Genomic DNA, 18,238 nt, shown 5'->3' on the forward strand with positions numbered 1-18,238 from the left:
TCAGTACCAGACCACTACTAACGTAGGGTCTTCTCAGTACCAGACCACTACTAACTTAGGGTCTTCTCAGTACCAGACCACTCCTAACTTAGAGTCTTCTCAGTACCAGACCACTCCTAACTTAGGGTCTTCTCAGTACCAGACCACTCCTAACTTAGGGTCTTCTCAGTACCAGACCACTACTAACGTAAGGTCTTCTCAGTACCAGACCACTACTAACGTAGGGTCTTCTCAGTACCAGACCACTACTAACTTAGGGTCTTCTCAGTACCAGACCACTACTAACTTAGGGTCTTCTCAGTACCAGACCACTACTAACTTAGTCTTACCGCAACTTGCCATTTTAATGTAAATATCCCATTAAAATCAATATTTAGTATTGTCTATGTCAAGTTAGCAGAAAAACATTTAATTGGGCCTTTTCAAATAAAGTTTTACCATGGAAACATATCCAATATGCTCCACGGGTCCTTCACACACACTGCAGTGTGCAGTCTTGTATAACAGATCAACATGGGAAGGATATATGACAAGGGCTCTGCAGAGGTCAGCTGTTCTCTCTCATTCCCTGGTCTGGCTAGGAGGTAAAAGGATCAAATCAGCAGCTACAGGTCAGCTGTTCTCTCTCATTCCCTGGTCTGGCTAGGAGGTAAAAAGATCAAATCAGCAGCTACAGGTCAGCTGTTCTCTCTCATTCCCTGGTCTGGCTAGGAGGTAAAAAGATCAAATCAGCAGCTACAGGCCAGCTGTTCTCTCTCATTCCCTGGTCTGGCTAGGAGGTAAAAGGATCAAATCAGCAGCTACAGGTCAGCTGTTCTCTCTCATTCCCTGGTCTGGCTACGAGGTAAAAATATCAAATCAGCAGCTACAGGCCAGCTGTTCTCTCTCATTCCCTGGTCTGGCTAGGAGATAAAAAGATCAAATCAGCAGCTACAGGTCAGCTGTTCTCTCTCATTCCCTGGTCTGGCTAGGAGGTAAAAAGATCAAATCAGCAGCTACAGGTCAGCTGTTCTCTCTCATTCCCTGGTCTGGCTAGGAGGTAAAAAGATGAAATCAGCAGCTACAGGCCAGCTGTATTCCAGCAGAGCAGAACATTACAACCGTCCAAACGGGAGACATGGTGTGCCTCCCAAACGGCAACCGCGTCTCTACTTCCTAAAGTGGCTGAAGAAATGTGGCCTGCCACCCCGGGTCCTCTTCACATACTAACGCTGCACCATCAAGAGCGTCTTGACCTGCATCACGGCCTGGTACGGGATATTGCTCCGACCAACGACCCAAGGCCCTCTAGCGGGCGGTAGAGATGGCCCAGTACATCACTGGGGCTGTGTTCCCACCCATCCAGGACAGGTACTTGAAACAGTGCCTGAGGAACGCCCGCAACATCATCATACATTGCCATCGGGCTGACGGTATCGGAGCATGAGGTCTGATACCAACAGGCTCAGAGACAGTTTCTATCTATAAGCCATCAGACTGCTGAACACTTGAACTGGACTGACCACCTGCACTGACTCTCTGCACTTTAGCACACATCTGCTGCTACCAGACACTTACTATACTGCTACATTTATACACTTGTGTATGTGTATGTGTCCCTGCGCGTGTGTCGCTGCATGTGTATGTGTGTCCCTGCATGTGTGTGTGTGTTCAAAGCCAGTGGTTACACTCAAGCCAGCAGACAGACAAGTGTTGCCTGTCATGTACCCGTCCCAGTAAATGTGCTTGTCTCTCCGTTTCAGAAATCACTGCTGTGTTTGTCAGGCTGATCTAGCTGCTGGTGGACACCAGATCAATCAAACGGCATGTTTTCCATTCCTCACCTTTCTTCTTGGGCGTCACATTTATTGAGCCAGGGACATCATTCACAGAACTGCTCTGGCAGGGGAAGATGGATGATTACATGTGTGGCTGACAGTTTGGGAGATGGAGAACGCACCAGGGTTCCCAGGTAGAAGAAGAATAGGTTTAGGTGTAGATTAGTACACACACACATGCAGACAGGGAGGGAGGGAGGCAGAAAGGGAGGGAGACAGTGAGACAGAAAGGGAGGGAGACAGTGAGATAGGGAGGCAGAAAGGGAGGGAGACAGTGAGACAGGGAGGGAGACAGGGAGGGAGACAGGGAGGCAGTGAGACAGGGAGGGAGGCAGTGAGACAGGGAGGGAGACAGGGAGGCAGTGAGGAGGCAGTAAGGCAGGGAGGGAGACAGGGAGGCAGTGAGACAGGGAGGGAGGCAGGGAGGGAGACAGGGAGGCAGTGAGACAGGGAGGGTGACAGGGAGGGAGACAGGGAGGCAGTGAGGGAGACAGGGAGACAGTGAGACAGGGAGGGAGGCAGGGAGGGAGACAGGGAGGCAGTGAGCCTTGGAGGCAGTGAGTAGGCAGTAAGGCAGGGAGGGAGGCAGTGAGGAGGCAGGGAGGCAGGGAGGGAGGCAGGGAGGCAGGGAGGGAGGCAGTGATGAGGCAGGGAGGGAGACAGGGAGGCAGTGAGGAGGCAGTGAGGAGGCAGTGAGGAGGCAGGGAGGGTGACAGGGAGGCAGTGAGGAGGCAGTGAGGAGGCAGTGAGGAGGCAGGGAGGGTGACAGGGAGGCAGTGAGGAGGCAGTGAGGAGGCAGTGAGGAGGCAGGGAGGGAGACAGGGAGGCAGTGAGGAGGCAGTGAGGAGGCTGTGAGAAGGCAGGGAGGGAGACAGGGAGGCAGTGAGGAGGCAGTGAGGAGGCAGGGAGGGTGACAGGGAGGCAGTGAGGAGGCAGGGAGGGAGACAGGGAGGCAGTGAGGAGGCAGGGAGGGAGACAGGGAGGCAGTGAGGAGGCAGGGAGGGAGACAGGGAGGCAGTGAGGAGAAAGTGAGACAGGGAGGCAGTGAGGAGGCAGTGAGGTAGGGAGGGAGACAGAGAGGCAATGAGGAGGCAGGGAGGGAGACAGGGAGGCAGTGAGGAGGCAGGGAGGGAGACAGGGAGGCAGTGAGGAGAAAGTGAGACAGGGAGGCAGTGAGGAGGCAGGGAGGGAGACAGGGAGGCAGTGAGGAGGCAGGGAGGGAGACAGAGAGGCGGTGAGGAGGCAGTGAGGTAGGGAGGGAGACAGAGAGGCAGTGCCTATTTAACAAGGCAAGTCAGTTAAGAACAAATTCTTATTTTACAATGACGACCTACCCCGGCCAAACCCTTCCCTAACCTGGACGACGCTGGGCCAATTGTTCACCGCCCTATGGAAATGTGCATGCACATATATACTTTCTCTCTCTCTCTCTCTCTCTCTCTCTCTCTCTCTCTCTCTCTCTCTCTCTCTCTTTCTCTCTCTCAGAAACCCACTGTTGATTGTGATGAGGTAATGCTCCAGCCAGGTTGTGTGACCATATGTGACTGTCTGACCACAGCTTCCCCTGCTCTGTTTGATCCTCTGTGAGCACCGTAGGAGGTGCAGAGGTAGAGTGGCCCCTCCATGCTGTTGACCAGACTAGGCATGTGGCAGAGCATCTGTCTCTATATGGTGACAATATCGATGGACTGGCCTGAACACGCTGGGAGATAGTTAGTCCCTTGCGCTATTCGGTCAGTTACTGTCAGTTCCCCTCAGTTACTATCAGTCAGTCAGTTAGTCAGTCAGTTACTGTCAGTTCCCCTCAGTTACTATCAGTCAGTCAGTTACTGTCAGTTCATCAGTCAGTTACTGTCAGTTCGTCAGTCAGTTACTGTCAGTTCATCAGGCAGTTACTGTCAGTTCATCAGGCAGTTACTATCATTTCGTCAGTCAGTTACTATCAGTCAGTCAGTCAGTTAATGTCAGTTCCCCTCAGTTACTATCAGTCAGTCAGTTACTGTCAGTTTATCAGTCAGTTACTGTCAGTTCATCAGTCGTTTACTATCAGTCAGTCAGTTACTATCAGTCAGCCGGTTACTATCAGTCAGTCAGTTACTATCAGTCAGTCAGTTACTGTCAGTCAGTCAGTTACTATCAGTCAGTCAGTTACTATCAGTCAGTCAGTTACTATCAGCCAGTCAGTTACTGTCAGTTCATCATCCAGTTACTGTCAGTTCGTCGGTCAGTTAAAATCAGTCAGTCAGTTACTGTCAGTTCGTCAGTCAGTTACTATCAGTCAGTCAGTTGCTGTCAGTCAGTCAGTCAGTCAGTCAGTCAGTCAGTCAGTCAGTCAGTCAGTTACTGTCAGTTCCTCAGTCTGTTACTATCAGTCAGTCAGTTCCAGTCAATTAGTCAGTTACTGTCAGTCAGTCAGTCGGTCAGTTACTGTCAGTTTGTCGGTCAGTTGCTGTCGGTCAGTCGGTCAGTTACTGTTAGTTCGTCAGTTGGTTACTGTCAGCCGGTCAGTCAGTTGCTGTCAGTTTGTCGGTCAGTTACTATCAGTTCGTCGGTCGGCTACGGTCAGTATATCGGTCAGTGGCGGTTTGGTGGCCACTTTCTTTTCTTCAGATAAACACTTTCCCATTTCTCTGGGAAAACAGGGGTCAAAGAGAGCCTAGATAAACAGCTGAAACACACCTACAACTATCCCAGTGACTCTGCCAGGTTCTCCTGGAGAAGAAGACTGGGATGGTTTTCTCTAGAGAGGAAGACATGCCAGGCTGGTGGGACAAAAGACAAGGAATACATTTCCAATGCCGGTCCCACTAGGGAGAACCAACAATAAACATTCACACCTCAGTCATGAATCGTCTAGGGCTGGTGAGGCTAGCAGGGTCAGCCAGACAGGAATTGTGTTAAAATGGTTAGAATGTGTGAAAATAACAGAGGGGGGTGGGTGGAGGGTGGACAGTTGAATTAGTCGGGTAAAGGACGATTATTCATGTAACATGAAAGATGTAGAATAGCGGCAGAAGTCTGGTGGTATGAGATTCACACCAGTGTATTATCGGAAACAAAGGATGGAGTGGAAAGAGAGAGAGACAGAGCGAGAGAGATAGAGACAAAGACAGAGACAAAGACAGAGACAGAGAGAGTGTGAAAGAGAGAGAGAGAGAGAGAGAGAGAGAGAGAGAGAGAGAGAGGGGGAGAGAGAGAGAGAATGAGAAAAGAGAGTGAGAGGGGGAGGGGGAGAGAGGGACGAGTGGGACAGGGAGATAGAGACTGAAGGAGTGGGACAGGGAGATAGAGACTGAAGGAGTGGGACAGGGAGATAGAGACTGAAGGAGTGAGACAGGGAGATAGAGACTGAAGGAGTGGGACAGGGAGATAGAGACTGAAGGAGTGGGACAGGGAGATAGAGACTGAAGGAGTGGAACAGGGAGATAGAGACTGAAGGAGTGGGACAGGGAGATAGAGACTGAAGGAGTGGGACAGGGAGATAGAGACTGAAGGAGTGGGACAGGGAGATAGAGACTGAAGGAGTGTGACAGGGAGATAGAGACTGAAGGAGTGGGACAGGGAGATAGAGACTGAAGGAGTGGGACAGGGAGATAGAGACTGAAGGAGTGTGAGAGAATATGTGAGGGAGAGGGAGGCCTATAAAGAGAGAGATTAACAGAAGCCCTCCCTTTCCCTGCTGTGCTCTACCTAACACACAGTAACACTGACACACTTTCAGCCTGCTGTGCTAGGAGCGCTCTCCTCCCTGTTCTCTTTCCCTTCTCTCCCTCCATCCCCCGTCTCCCTCGTTCCTTATCTCCCTGAGGTACCACTGTATAATATCTGAACCCATCTCCTCCTCTAAACAGTGTGAGTAGTAGCACGTTTCTCTATCGCTCTCTCTTCTCTCAGTAAGATGCCTGGTGCTGATGCTCAGAGAACTCCAGGTGATGTTGTGTCTGGATTATAGGTGCTGGGGTATTACCTGGTACTGGATAAACTGTAAATACAGAAATACACACACACACGCACGCACGCAAACACACACACACACACACACACACACACACACACACACACACACACACACACACACACACACACACACACACACACACACACACACACACACAGAGCATTCTCTAATAAAAGTCAATCTTGTCACTCTAGCTATCAGACCCAGGATTCCTCCAGTCTTACATCTGTACTCTTCATCTGAGAACAGTGGAGAGGGACTTCACTGTCATTTTTCAGACAGATGCTGCCAGTTTCCTGGGTCGTACTATAGCCTAGAGATGCCCCAAAGGACCCACCGTGGGCCCTGGCCTGCCTGAGTTTGACAAGGCCAATCTTCCTGTTACCCGACGAGGCAGACAAAAGAGACATTCTCGTCCCAATTAAAGCACAGGAGCGTTTAGTAAAATAGCTTAATGAGCTCGCCGATCAGCGTAGCGTGAAAACAGTCATTAGCAACAGCTTTTAGGTAGCGAGGCTAGCCTAGTGTCTGCCGCACACACTCACTCACACACGCGCATGGCGCAAGCTGCTCTTCTGGTGTAATTATCTTTGATAGAGAGGGGGGGGGGGGGGGGATAGACAGAGGGAGCCAGAGAAGGAGAGAGACAGAGAGAGATACAGATAGAGACAGAGGGAGGGAGAGAAACAGAGAAACAGAGAGAGAAACAGAGAGAGAGAGAGAGAGAGGGAGAGGGAGAAATAGAAATAGAAACAGAGAGAGAGAGAGAGAGAGAGAGAGAGAGAGAGGGAGAGAGAGAGAGAGAAAGAGAAAGAGAAAGAGAAAGAGAGTGAGCATGAGAGTGAACAAGAGAGACAGAGAGAGGCATCTTCCCCTATATTTGGAACAAAGGACTGATAACCCATCCACAAAAGTGGAGACAAATTTGACCCCAATAACTACCGTGGGATTTGCATCAACAGGAATCTTGGGAAAATCCTCTGGATTAACAGCAGACCTGTACATTTCCTCAGTGAACTGAGCAAATGTCAAATGGGCTTTTTACCAAATTACCGTACGACAGACCACGTATTTACCCTGCACACTCTAACTGACAAACAAACAATCCAAAACAAAGGCAAAGTCTTCTCATGTTTTGTTGACTTCAAAAAAGCTTTTGACTGAATTTGGCATGAGGGTCTGCTATACAAATTGATAGAAAGTGGTGTTTGGGGAAAAACATAGGACATTATAAAGTCCATGGGCACAAACAACAAGTGTGCATTTAAAATTGGCACATTTCTTTCCACAGGGCCGTGGGTTGAGACAGGGATGCAGCTTAAGCCCCACCCTCTTCAACACATATATCAATGAATTGGCGAGGGCACTAGAACAGTCTGCAGCACCTGGCCTCATCCTACTAGAATCTGAAGTCAAATGTCTACTGTTTACTGATGATCTGGTGCTTCTGTCCCCAACCAAGGAGGGCCTACAGCAGCACCTAGATCTTCTGCACAGATTCTGCCAGACCTGGGCCCTGACAGACCTGGGCCCTGACAGACCTGGGCTCTGACAGACCTAGGCCCTGACAGACCTTGGCCCTGACAGACCTGGGCCCTGCCATACCTGGGCCCTGACAGACCTGGGCCCTGCCATACCTGGGCCCTGACAGTAAATCTCAGTAAGACAAAATAATGGTGATACAAAAAAGGTCCAGTCGCCAGGACAACGAATACAAATTCCATCTAGACACCGTTGTCCTAGAACACACAACGAACTATACATACCTCGGCCTAAACATCAGCGCCACAGGTATCTTCCACAAAGCTGTAAATGATCTGAGAAACAAGGCAAGAAGGGCCTTCTATGCCATCAAAAGGAACAGAAAATTTGACATACCAATTAGGATCTGGCTAAAAATACTTGAATCCGTTATAGAAGCCATTGCCCTTTATGCTTGTGAGGTCTGGGGTCTGAATTAGGCCAATACTCACTCATTATCAAAATCCAGAAAAGAGCCGTTAAATTGTAGTAGTTAAATTCTACAACCACCTACAAGGAAGCAATTCCCAAACCTTCCACAACAAAGCCATCATCTACAGAGAGATTAACCTAGAGAAGAGTCCCCTAAGCACGCTTGTCTTGTGGATCTGTTCACAAACACAAACAGACCCCACAGACCCCACAGCCCCAGGACAGTTACACAATTAGAGCCAACCAAATCATGACAAAACAAAATAATAATTAATTGACACATTGAAAAGAATTAACACAAAAACTGAGCAAACTAGAATGTTATTTGGCCCTAAACAGAGAGTACACAGTGGCAGAATACCTGAACGCTGTGACTGACCCAAACTTAAGGAAAGCTTTGACGACAGTGTCTTGCAAAAATATTCATCCCCTTTGCATTTTTCCTATTTTGTTGCTTTACAACCAGTAATTTAAAATGATTTTTATTTGGATTTCATGTAAGGGACATACACAAAAGAGTCCAAATTGGTGAAGTGAAATGAAATAAAATACTTGTTTCAAAAAACAAGAAATAAAAAACTGAAAAGTGGTGCGTGTATGTCTTCACCCCCTTTGATATGAAGCCCCCAAATAAGATCTGGTGCAACCAATTAACTTCAGAAGTCACATAATTAGTTAAATATAGTCCACCTGTGTGCAATCTGTGTCACATGATCTGTCACATGATCTCAGTATATAGACACCTGTTCTGAAAGGCCCCAGAGTCTGCAACACTAAGCAAGAGGCACCACCAAGCAAGCGGCACTATGAAGGTCAAGGAGCTCTCCAAACAGGTCAGGAACAAAGTTGTGGAGAAGTACCGATCAGGGTTGGGTTACAATTTTTTTTTTACAAAAAAATAGAACTTTGAGCATTCCACGGAGCACCATTAAATCCATTATTTAAACATTTAAAAAATATGGCACCACAACAAACCTGCCAAGAGAGGGCCACCCACCAAAACTCACGGACCAGGCAAGGAGGGCATTAATCAGAGAGGCAACAAAGAGACCAAAGATAACCCTGAAGGAGCTGCAAAACTCCACAGCGGAGATTGGAGTATCTGTCCATAGGACCACTTTAAGCCGCACACTCCACATATCTGGGCTTTATGGAAGAGTGGCCAGAAAAAAAGCCATTGCTTAAAGAAAAAAATAAGCAAACACGTTTGCTGTTTGCCAAAAGGCATGTGGGAGACTCCCCAAACATATGGAAGAAGGCACTCTGGTCAGATGAGACTAAAATTGAGCTTTTGACCATCAAGAAAAACGCTATGTCTGGCACAAATCCAACACCTCTCATCACCCCGAGAACACCATGTTTTCATCGGCAGGGACTGCGAAACTGGTCAGAATTGAAGGAATGATGGATGACGCTAAATACAGGGAAATTCTTGAGGGACACCTGTTTGTCTTCCAGAGATTTGAGACTGGGACGGAGGTTCACCTTCCAGCAGCACAATGACCCTAAGCATACTGCTAAAGCAACACTTGAGTGGTTTAAGGCGAAGAGAGAGAGAGAGAGAGAGAGAGAGAAAGAGAGAGAGAACGACAGAGAGAGAGAGAGAGAGAGAGAGTGAGAGAGTGAGAGAGAAATAGAGAGAGAGACAGATAGATAGACAGCCAGAGAGAGAGAGAATGACAGAGAGAGAGAGAGAAATAGAAAGAGAGCAACAGAGAGAAAGAGAGAGAGAGACAGAAAGAGAGCAAGAGCGAGACAGAGAGAGACAGAGAGAGAAAGAGAGAGAGATACAGAGTGAGAGTTAGGGAGAGAGAAATAGAGAGAGACAGAGGGAGAGAGAAAGAGAGTGATAGCGAAAGAGAGCAAGAAAGAGACAGAGAAAAAGAGAGAGAGACATTACTGTTACATTTGATTGTTTATTTCACTTGCTTTGGCAATGTTAACATGTGTTTCCCATGCCAATAAAGTAATTGAATTTAAATGTAATGTAATTGAAATTGAATTGAATTGAAACGGAATTGAAATTGAAATGTAATTTAATTGAAATGTTATTGAAATAGAAATGTAATTTAATTGAGAGTGTCACACCTTGATCTGTTTCACCTGTCTTGAGATTGTCTCCAACCCCTCCAGATGTCGCTTATTATCCCTGGTGTGTGTTTCCTGTCACTCTGTGCCAGTTCGTCTTGTATGCTTTTCAAATCAACCAGAGGTTTTCCCATACTCATGCGTTTTTTGACCCTTGCCTGTTTCCGTACCCGCCGGCCTGACTTTTCTGCCTGCCCTGACCTCGAGCCTGTCTGCCACTCTGTACCTCCTGGACTCTGAACTGGTTTTGACCTTTTGCCTGTCCACAATCATTCTCTTGCCTACCCCTTTTGGATTGTTTAATAAATATCAAGACCCAAACCATCTGCCTCCCGTGTCTGCATCTGGGTTTCACCTTGTGCCCTGAAAGAGAGAGAGAGAGAGAGAGAGAGAGAGAGAGAGACAACACCAGGAGCAGCAGACAGTCCATGTCTCAATTGTCTCAAGGCTTAAACATCCTTCTTTAACCCGTCTCCTCCCCTTCATTTACACTGATTGAAGTGGATTTAACAAGTGACATCAATAAGGGATCATAGCTTTCACCTGGATTCACCTGGACAGTCTATGTCATGGAAATAGCAGGTGTTCATAATGGTTTGTATACTTAGTGTATGTCCATGACATAGCTAAGTTTGTCGCTGGTATGGGCTAGTAAATATCCTAAACCAAGCTAAAACCTGGGGAGAGATGGTGGAGAGAATTCACTTTCTGTTTCATCTGCTGCTGGCTGGCTTGCTAATGTTCACTCAAATACGCTTTTCCACATGTAATTTATGAAATGAGATTTTCCTTCCATAAAGACTGGAATTGTGTCAATATGTTGTGAATATTGTCGAAAAATCCTCACAGCCGGAGGAGTGTAACTTGGTGCGCACCAGCTCATCGTGTACAGTGGCCTACAGCCATGTTCCTCCACCATGTACAGTAGCCTACAGCCATGTTCCTCCACCATGTACAGTAGCCTACAGCCATGTTCCTCCACCATGTACAGTAGCCTACAGCCATGTTCCTCCACCATGTACAGTAGCCTACAGCCATGTTCCTCCACCATGTACAGTAGCCTACAGCCATGTTCCTCCATCATGTACAGTAGCCTACAGCCATGTTCCTCCACCATGTACAGTAGCCTACAGCCATGTTCCTCCACCATGTAGAGTAGCCTACAGCCATGTTCCTCCACCATGTACAGTAGCCTACAGCCATGTTCCTCCACCATGTACAGTGGCCTACAGCCATGTTCCTCCACCATGTACAGTAGCCTACAGCCATGTTCCTCCACCATGTACAGTAGCCTACAGCCATGTTCCTCCACCATGTACAGTAGCCTACAGCCATTATGTTCCTCCACCATGTACAGTAGCCTACAGCCGTACGAGTTATAGAAATTGGCATCTTGTGTTCGGGGCTTTTCGGCAGTCTTCGTGTTTTTTATATGCAGGGAGCATAAATTGTACAAATGTAAACTTACAAAGAATTGTTGAAGTTAGAACCCATGTATATTAGTTGATATACAGTCATGGCTAAAAGTTTTGAGAATGACACAAATATTAATTTTCGCAAGTTTGCTGTTTCAGTGTCTTTAGATATTTTTGTCAGATGTTACTATGGAATACTGAAGTATAATTACAAGCATTTCACAAGTGTCAAAGGCTTTTATTGACAATTACATGAAGTTGATGCAAAGAGTCTATTTGCAGTGTTGACCCTTCTTTTTGAAGACCTCTGCCCTGGCATGCTGTCAATTAACTTCTGGGCCACATCCTGACTGATGGCAGCACATTCTTGCATAATCAATGCTTGGAGTTTGTCAGGATTTGTGGGTTTTTGTTAGTCCACCCGCCTCTTGAGGATTGACCACAAGTTCTCAATGGGATTAAGGTCTGAAAGATTGGGCTGACAAGGCTGGAAATTCTCCAGCCTTGTCCTCGTCAACACTCACACCTGTGTTAAATGAGAGAATCACTGACATGATGTCAGCTGGAACTTTTGTGGCAGAGCTGAAATGCAGTGGAAATGTTTTTGAGGGATTCAGCTAATTTGCATGGCAAAGAGGGACTTTGCAATTAATTTCAATTCTTCGGATCACTCTTCATAACATTCTGGAGTATATGCAAATTACCATCATACAAACTGAGGCAGCAGACTTTGTGAAAATTTATATTTGTGTCATTCTCAAAACTTTTGGCCACGACTGTACAGTACAGCAACAACTACATAAATATCTGATAAGGTCCATTATCTGCTACCTGCATTTTAAAACTACAACATTTTCTCTCAGCCTCATCGCAAAGTGTGTAGAATAGCAGGAAATTAGATTTAAAACTACAACATTTTCTCTCAGCCTCATGGCAGAATGTGAACAAAAGCATGAGATGAGCTATAATTATTTTGTTTTCTTTTTTAAATCTCTGCCTCATGGGGGAAAAAAGTGTAGAATTGCAGAAAAGTAGCTTTAAAACTGCAACATTTTCTCTTAGCCTCATGACAAAATGTGTAGAATAACACTGGGGTAGTCCGGCCCTGGGAAAGAATAGGTTTGGACACCTGGTAACCCAAGGTTACTCTTTCTATCAATTAGTGGTTTTGTCTCATGTGCTGTTCTGGGTCTCTGCTGACACAAGCAGACATGAAAACTGAACGAGGAGGGTGGAGTCAAATGCTTCCTCAGGCATATAGTTGTGGCAGACAGTATCAAACTTAGAGGACAAAAACACTGGATACCTGCTACTCAACAATAACATGCACACCCAGGTGGTACCTTCCGTTCCTATTTTATCAACCCATCGAGAGCTTGGAACTATACAGTTCTATGAGGTTATAACAATTCTTACAGAATTGACTCTACAGTCCCAACTTTCATTGGTTTGAATGAAGTCAGTTATTTTTTTACTGAATTCTTTTGAACTTCACAGCCTGCGTTGGGGTATTTAATGTACGGTATAGGTAGAGAACATTGAACAGGACAAGACTGGGTCAATAACTCCATTTTGTAAACAAATGACAATAGAACCGTAGCAGTAGTTCCAAACTCTTGACATTCCATTCAAGCACCATCAAAGAAATGAATCATGCATTCACTAAATTGCTCATTTCCCATTAAAACAGTAAACCAGACGTAAAAATAACCCAAGCCATTAGACATGTTGTGTTGTTGTGAAAAGAAAAGGGCTCAACTCTTAATGCTCCGACACTCATTAGTGGTGCCTACAAGAGACTCTGTTTGATTATAAAGGTTTTATAAATGAAAGAGAAACCACACTGTCACAAACAACACAAAAATCACACTGCCACAAACAGGCAGCGATATTTCATATGTTGTGCTTTGATGTACTCAGTATCCCATCCTCCCATGGAAACAGCATGCAGGGAAAGATGAGCAGCAGTGAGAGCATCATGAACCCCTCTGAAGCCAGCAGAGGACAATTACTGAACTTGTTCCTTACATCTTCTGCTGAGGAGAAATAACTAACTGTCCCTTCTGTGTCTCTTCTCTCTCTCCCTTCTCTCTTCTCTCTCTCCCTTCTCTCTTCTCTCTCTCTCCCTTCTCTCTTCTCTCTCCCTTCTCTCTTCTCTCTCCCTTCTCTCTTCTCTCTCCCTTCTCTCTTCTCTCTCCCTTCTCTCTTCTCTCTCCCTTCTCTCTTCTCTCTCTCTCTCCCTTCTCTCTTCTCTCTCCCTTTTCTCTTTGAAGAGAATACTGCATATTCTGCCTGCCTGACTAACTGTCTCCCTGCTTAGAAGAAATTGTCTCATTTTCTCTCTCATTTGCTTGCCTTCTAATCTAAAAGTATCCTCATTCTCTTTCTCTTCCTCTCTCTTTCTCTTTCTGAAAACACCCTCACACGTTCCCACCAAATCGCAAAGATAGGAACCCTTCCTATCTTCCAGTGTGAAAAACATTTCACATCTAGCACAGTGTCAAGTCTCTCTTACCTGTGAAATCTCATACAGCAGCTTGTAGTGTTCCTCCCGTTTCTGTAAAGAGCACAAATTGCAGCCCATTCTAGTTGTCGTGGAGATGACAGGCGACGGCGGTGCGCGGTGGGTCCCCCAGGGTAGATATGCGGAGGATCACACAGGGGGCTCTGCCTGAAAACCCGGCTCCCTTTTTCATCAGGGTGTCCTTAGAAAGACACTCTTCTCTCACCCTCACACACACAGCGGTACCACAGTACACACACACTCCGATACACCAATACTAAGCTCCAAGCTCCAGGATCCAGCAAAGTGTCTTGTGTTGGGAGTCCTCTCAGAGTGTGTGTGTTGTGTGTTGTGTTGGGAGTCCTCTCAGAGTGTGTGTGTGTGTTGTGTTGGGAGTCCTCTCAGAGTGTGTGTGTGTGTTGTGTGTGTGTTGCATTTGTCAATAGAAGAAGCAATCAGCTCCTCTCTCTCCTCTTTCTCCTCTTTATTTCTCTCTCTCTCTTACACACACTCTCTCTCATTCCCCCTCGTCTCCCTCTCTCTCTCTCTCCTCTCTCTCTCTCTCTCTCTCTCTCTCTGTCTGTCACTATGAGCACACATTCATACACACGCTGGGCTTGTAGAGACACACCCCTCTCTCTGTCAGGCTTGCTGCACATCACCACACCTACTGTGGTTCATGAATAATAATCAAGCTTATTGGCTGTTCTGTTAGGGGGAGGAGTAAGGGGGAGGGGGAGGATTCTCAAAGCTCTGATACAATACTGAGCTGGTACTGTGCTTAATGTGTGTGTGAGTGGGGAGTGGGGGGGATCTCTGGGTATGTGTGTGTCTGCATTTGTGTGTATGTGTGTACGCGTTCCCTTGCATATACAGTATAGTACCTCTAAACAAAGCCATGAAAAGCCTCAACCTTCTTTATTGGACATTCAATGTATTTTACACAATTTAACTGTTACAAAACACAATACATTGACATCTAGATTTCAAACACGGATCAATCTAATTCTAATTCAATCAGATAGCCTTTTCAAAGTGAAAAGTGATAGAAGAGAAGTGGCATTATGTGAAGTGAAATAGATTTCCAGTCGGCCAGTGATTGTAACTAAACAGATCCTCTCAGAGCTAGTAGACAAGGGCACCCTGATTGACACAGGAAGAGACACAGACATTATTGATTGGATCAAATTAGCTTCCACTCCAACTGCCCTCACACTGCAGGAGGGAGGGAGGGAGGGAGGGAGGGAGGGAGGGAGGGAGGGAGGGAGGGAGGGAGGGAGGGAGGGAGGGAGGGAGAAAGTGGGGAGAGAGAGAGAGCGAGAGAGAGGGAGGAAGTGGGGAGAGGGAGGGAGAGAGAGAGGGGGGGGGAAGTGGGGAGAGAAAGGGACAGAGACAAAGAAAGTGGGGAGAGAGAGAGAGAGAGAGAGAGATAGGTAGAGAGGTAGAGTGATAGAGACTAATCCGATGTTCAGTTATACTTCCCAGTCTGGAGAGAGACCAAACATCTGTCTTCACACCATGTTCAGTAAAGGCAGCAGCATCACAGTGACTTTTAAAATGCCCCAGTCCCACCCTTATCCCCCAGAGTGGACGCAGTCAAGGGCATCAGATCACAGGACAGCTCTTATACAGATAACACTGTCCCCATCCGGTGAGGTCACCAACTGACTGACCAACTGTCTCCACTGACCTCTGAAGGTGACTCCTCACTCCTCCCGGGTAACATCACTCTCACTAACTAACGACCTTCAGGGCCAGTTTCCTGGACACAGATTAAGCCTATCTCTGGCCATAAAGCCAATGTCAATGAAGATGATCCATTGAGCGCGCTTTTTAGTCTGGGACGATAGGCTTCATCTGAGTCCGGGAAACAGGCCTCTAGGGTCCACCCCTCCTGAATGGCACTGGATTGGATACACATGGGACAGGACAGATGCCTCGGTGAGAGTAAATCAAATCAATCAAATCAAATAGTATTTGTCAAATGCTTGGTAAACAACAGGTGGAGGCTAACAGTGAAAAGCTTACAGGCCTTCCCAACAATGCAGAGAAGAAAATATAGTAACAAGAGGATTAAATCCACAATGAGTAACGATAACTTGGCTATATACACAGGGCACCAGTACTGAGCCAGTACTGAGATGATGTGCTGCCAGCCAGAGGTTGAAAAAGTATTCAACTGTCATACTTGAGTAAAAGTAAAGAAACTGTCACAGAATACTTAGTATTCTGTGTTTTCTTTATTATGAGTGGTTAGGCCAGGGTGTGACATGGGTGATTTATGTGTCTTGTTTTGTCTAGGGGTTTTGTAGTCTATGGGGTTGTGTTCAGTTGAGTGTTCTAGGTAAGTCTATGGTTGCCTGGAGTGGTTCTCAATCAGATGTTTATTGTTGTCTCTGATTGGGAACCATATTTAGGCAGCCATATTCTTTAGGTATCTTGTGGGTGATTGTTCCTGTCTCTGTGTTTTGCACCAGTTAGGACTGTTTCGTTTTTTCCACGTTTTCTGATTTTGTATAGTGTTCACGTTTTCATCTTTCATTAAAGATGTTTATAAATAACCACGCTGCATTTTGGTCCTCCTCTCCTTCCCAGGAAGAAAACCGTTACAGATACCTTAAAAGAAAACGACTCAAGTAAAAATGAAAGTAACCCACTAAAATACTACGGCAGGTAGCCTAGCGGTTAGAGCGTTGGAGAGAGATCGAATCCCCGAGCTGACAAGATAAAAATCTGTCGTTCTGTCCCTGAACAAGGCAGTTAACCCACTGTTCCCCTGAACAAGGCAGTTAACCCACTGTTCCCCTGAACAAGGCAGTTAACCCACTGTTCCCCTGAACAAGGCAGTTAACCCACTGTTCCCCTGAACGAGGCAGTTAACCCACTGTTCCCCTGAACAAGGCAGTTAACCCACTGTTCCTCTGAACAAGGCAGTTAACCCACTGTTCCCCTGAACAAGGCAGTTAACCCACTGTTCCCCTGAACGAGGCAGTTAACCCACTGTTCCCCTGAACGAGGCAGTTAACCCACTGTTCCCCTGAACAAGGCAGTTAACCCACTGTTCCCCTGAACAAGGCAGTTAACCCACTGTTCCCCTGAACAAGGCAGTTAACCCACTGTTCCCCTGAACAAGGCAGTTAACCCACTGTTCCCCTGAACAAGGCAGTTAACCCACTGTTCATAGGCCGTCATTGAAGATAGGAATTTGTTCTTAACTGACTTGCCTAGTTAAATAAAGGTACACTTTTTTATTATTTTTTATTAAAACTTGAGTATAAGTCTAAAAGTATCTGGTTTTAAATGTACTTAAGGTGGAAAAAGTACTGAATCGTCATACTGGAGTAAAGGTAAATGCTATGCATCAAATTCCTCTATAGTAAGCAAACCAGACGGCACAATTTATATAATTATTTGACAGCTAGGGGCACATTCCAAAACTCAGACATCATTTACAAACAAAGCATTTGTGTTTAGTGAGTCTGTCAGATCAGAGGCAGTAGGGAGGACCAGGGACGTTCTCTTGATAAGTGTGTGAATTGGACCATTTTACTGCTCTGGTAAGCATTCAGAATGTAACGACTACTTTTGGGTGTCAGGGAAAATTAATGAAGTAAAATATACATTATTTGTAGAATGTAGTAAAGTAAAAGTTGTCAAAAATATAAATAGTAAAGTACAGATACCCCAAAAAACAACATAAGTAGTACTTTAAAGTATTCTTCTTAAGTACTTGACACCACTGTGTGCTGGGGTATGAGGTAATTCACTTAGCCATGTACAGTACCAGTCAAAAGTTTGGACACACCTACTCATTCAAGGGTTTTTCTTTATTTTTTACTATTTTCTACATTGTAGAATAATAGTGAAGACATCAAAACTATCCAATAACACATATGGAATCATGTAGATACCAAAAAAGTGTTAAATTAATAAAAAATATATTTCATATTTTAGATCCTTCAAAGTAGCCACCCTTTGCCTTGATGACAGCTTTGCACACTCTTGGCATTCTCTCAACCAGCTTCATAAGGTAGTCACCTGGAATGCATTTCAATGAACTTGTGTGCCTTGTTAAGTTCATTTGTGGAATTTATTTCCTTCTTAATGCTTTCGAGCAAATCAATTGTGTTGTGAGAAGGTAGAGGTGGTATACAGAAGACAGCCCTATTTGGTAAAAGAACAAGTCCATATTATGGCAAGAACAGCTCTAATAAACAAAGAGAAATGACAGTCCATCATTACATTAAGACATGAAGGTCAGTCAATGCGGAACATTTCAAGAACTTTAAAGTTTCTTCAAGTTCAGTCGCAAAAACCATCAACACTATGATGAAACTGGCTCTCATGAGGACCGCCACAGGAAAGGAAGACCCAGAGTTACCTCTGCTGCAGAGGATCAGTTCATTAGAGTTACAGACTCAGATTGCAGCCCAAATGAAAGCTTCACAGAGTTCAAGTAACAGACACGTCTCAACATCAACTGTTCAGAGGAGATTACGTGAAT

The 18,238-nt window shown here is 45.8% G+C and overlaps 1 protein-coding gene across 1 annotated transcript in view; it reads right to left on the bottom strand.

The window, feature by feature from the left end:
* Nucleotides 1–13,815, bottom strand: part of LOC139404536 (PDZ domain-containing RING finger protein 4-like) — a 65,998-nt gene extending 52,183 nt beyond the window's left edge. Inside the window, exon 1 of the mRNA XM_071147238.1 lies at nt 13,747–13,815. Within this exon, the coding sequence (XP_071003339.1) occupies nt 13,747–13,815 (69 nt within the window). The remainder of the gene's footprint in view (nt 1–13,746) is intronic.
* Nucleotides 13,816–18,238: the final 4,423 nt, after the last annotated feature.

The sequence above is a fragment of the Oncorhynchus clarkii genome, unplaced genomic scaffold (assembly GCF_045791955.1).
Source record: "Oncorhynchus clarkii lewisi isolate Uvic-CL-2024 unplaced genomic scaffold, UVic_Ocla_1.0 unplaced_contig_13931_pilon_pilon, whole genome shotgun sequence".
Classification (NCBI taxonomy): domain Eukaryota; kingdom Metazoa; phylum Chordata; class Actinopteri; order Salmoniformes; family Salmonidae; genus Oncorhynchus; species Oncorhynchus clarkii.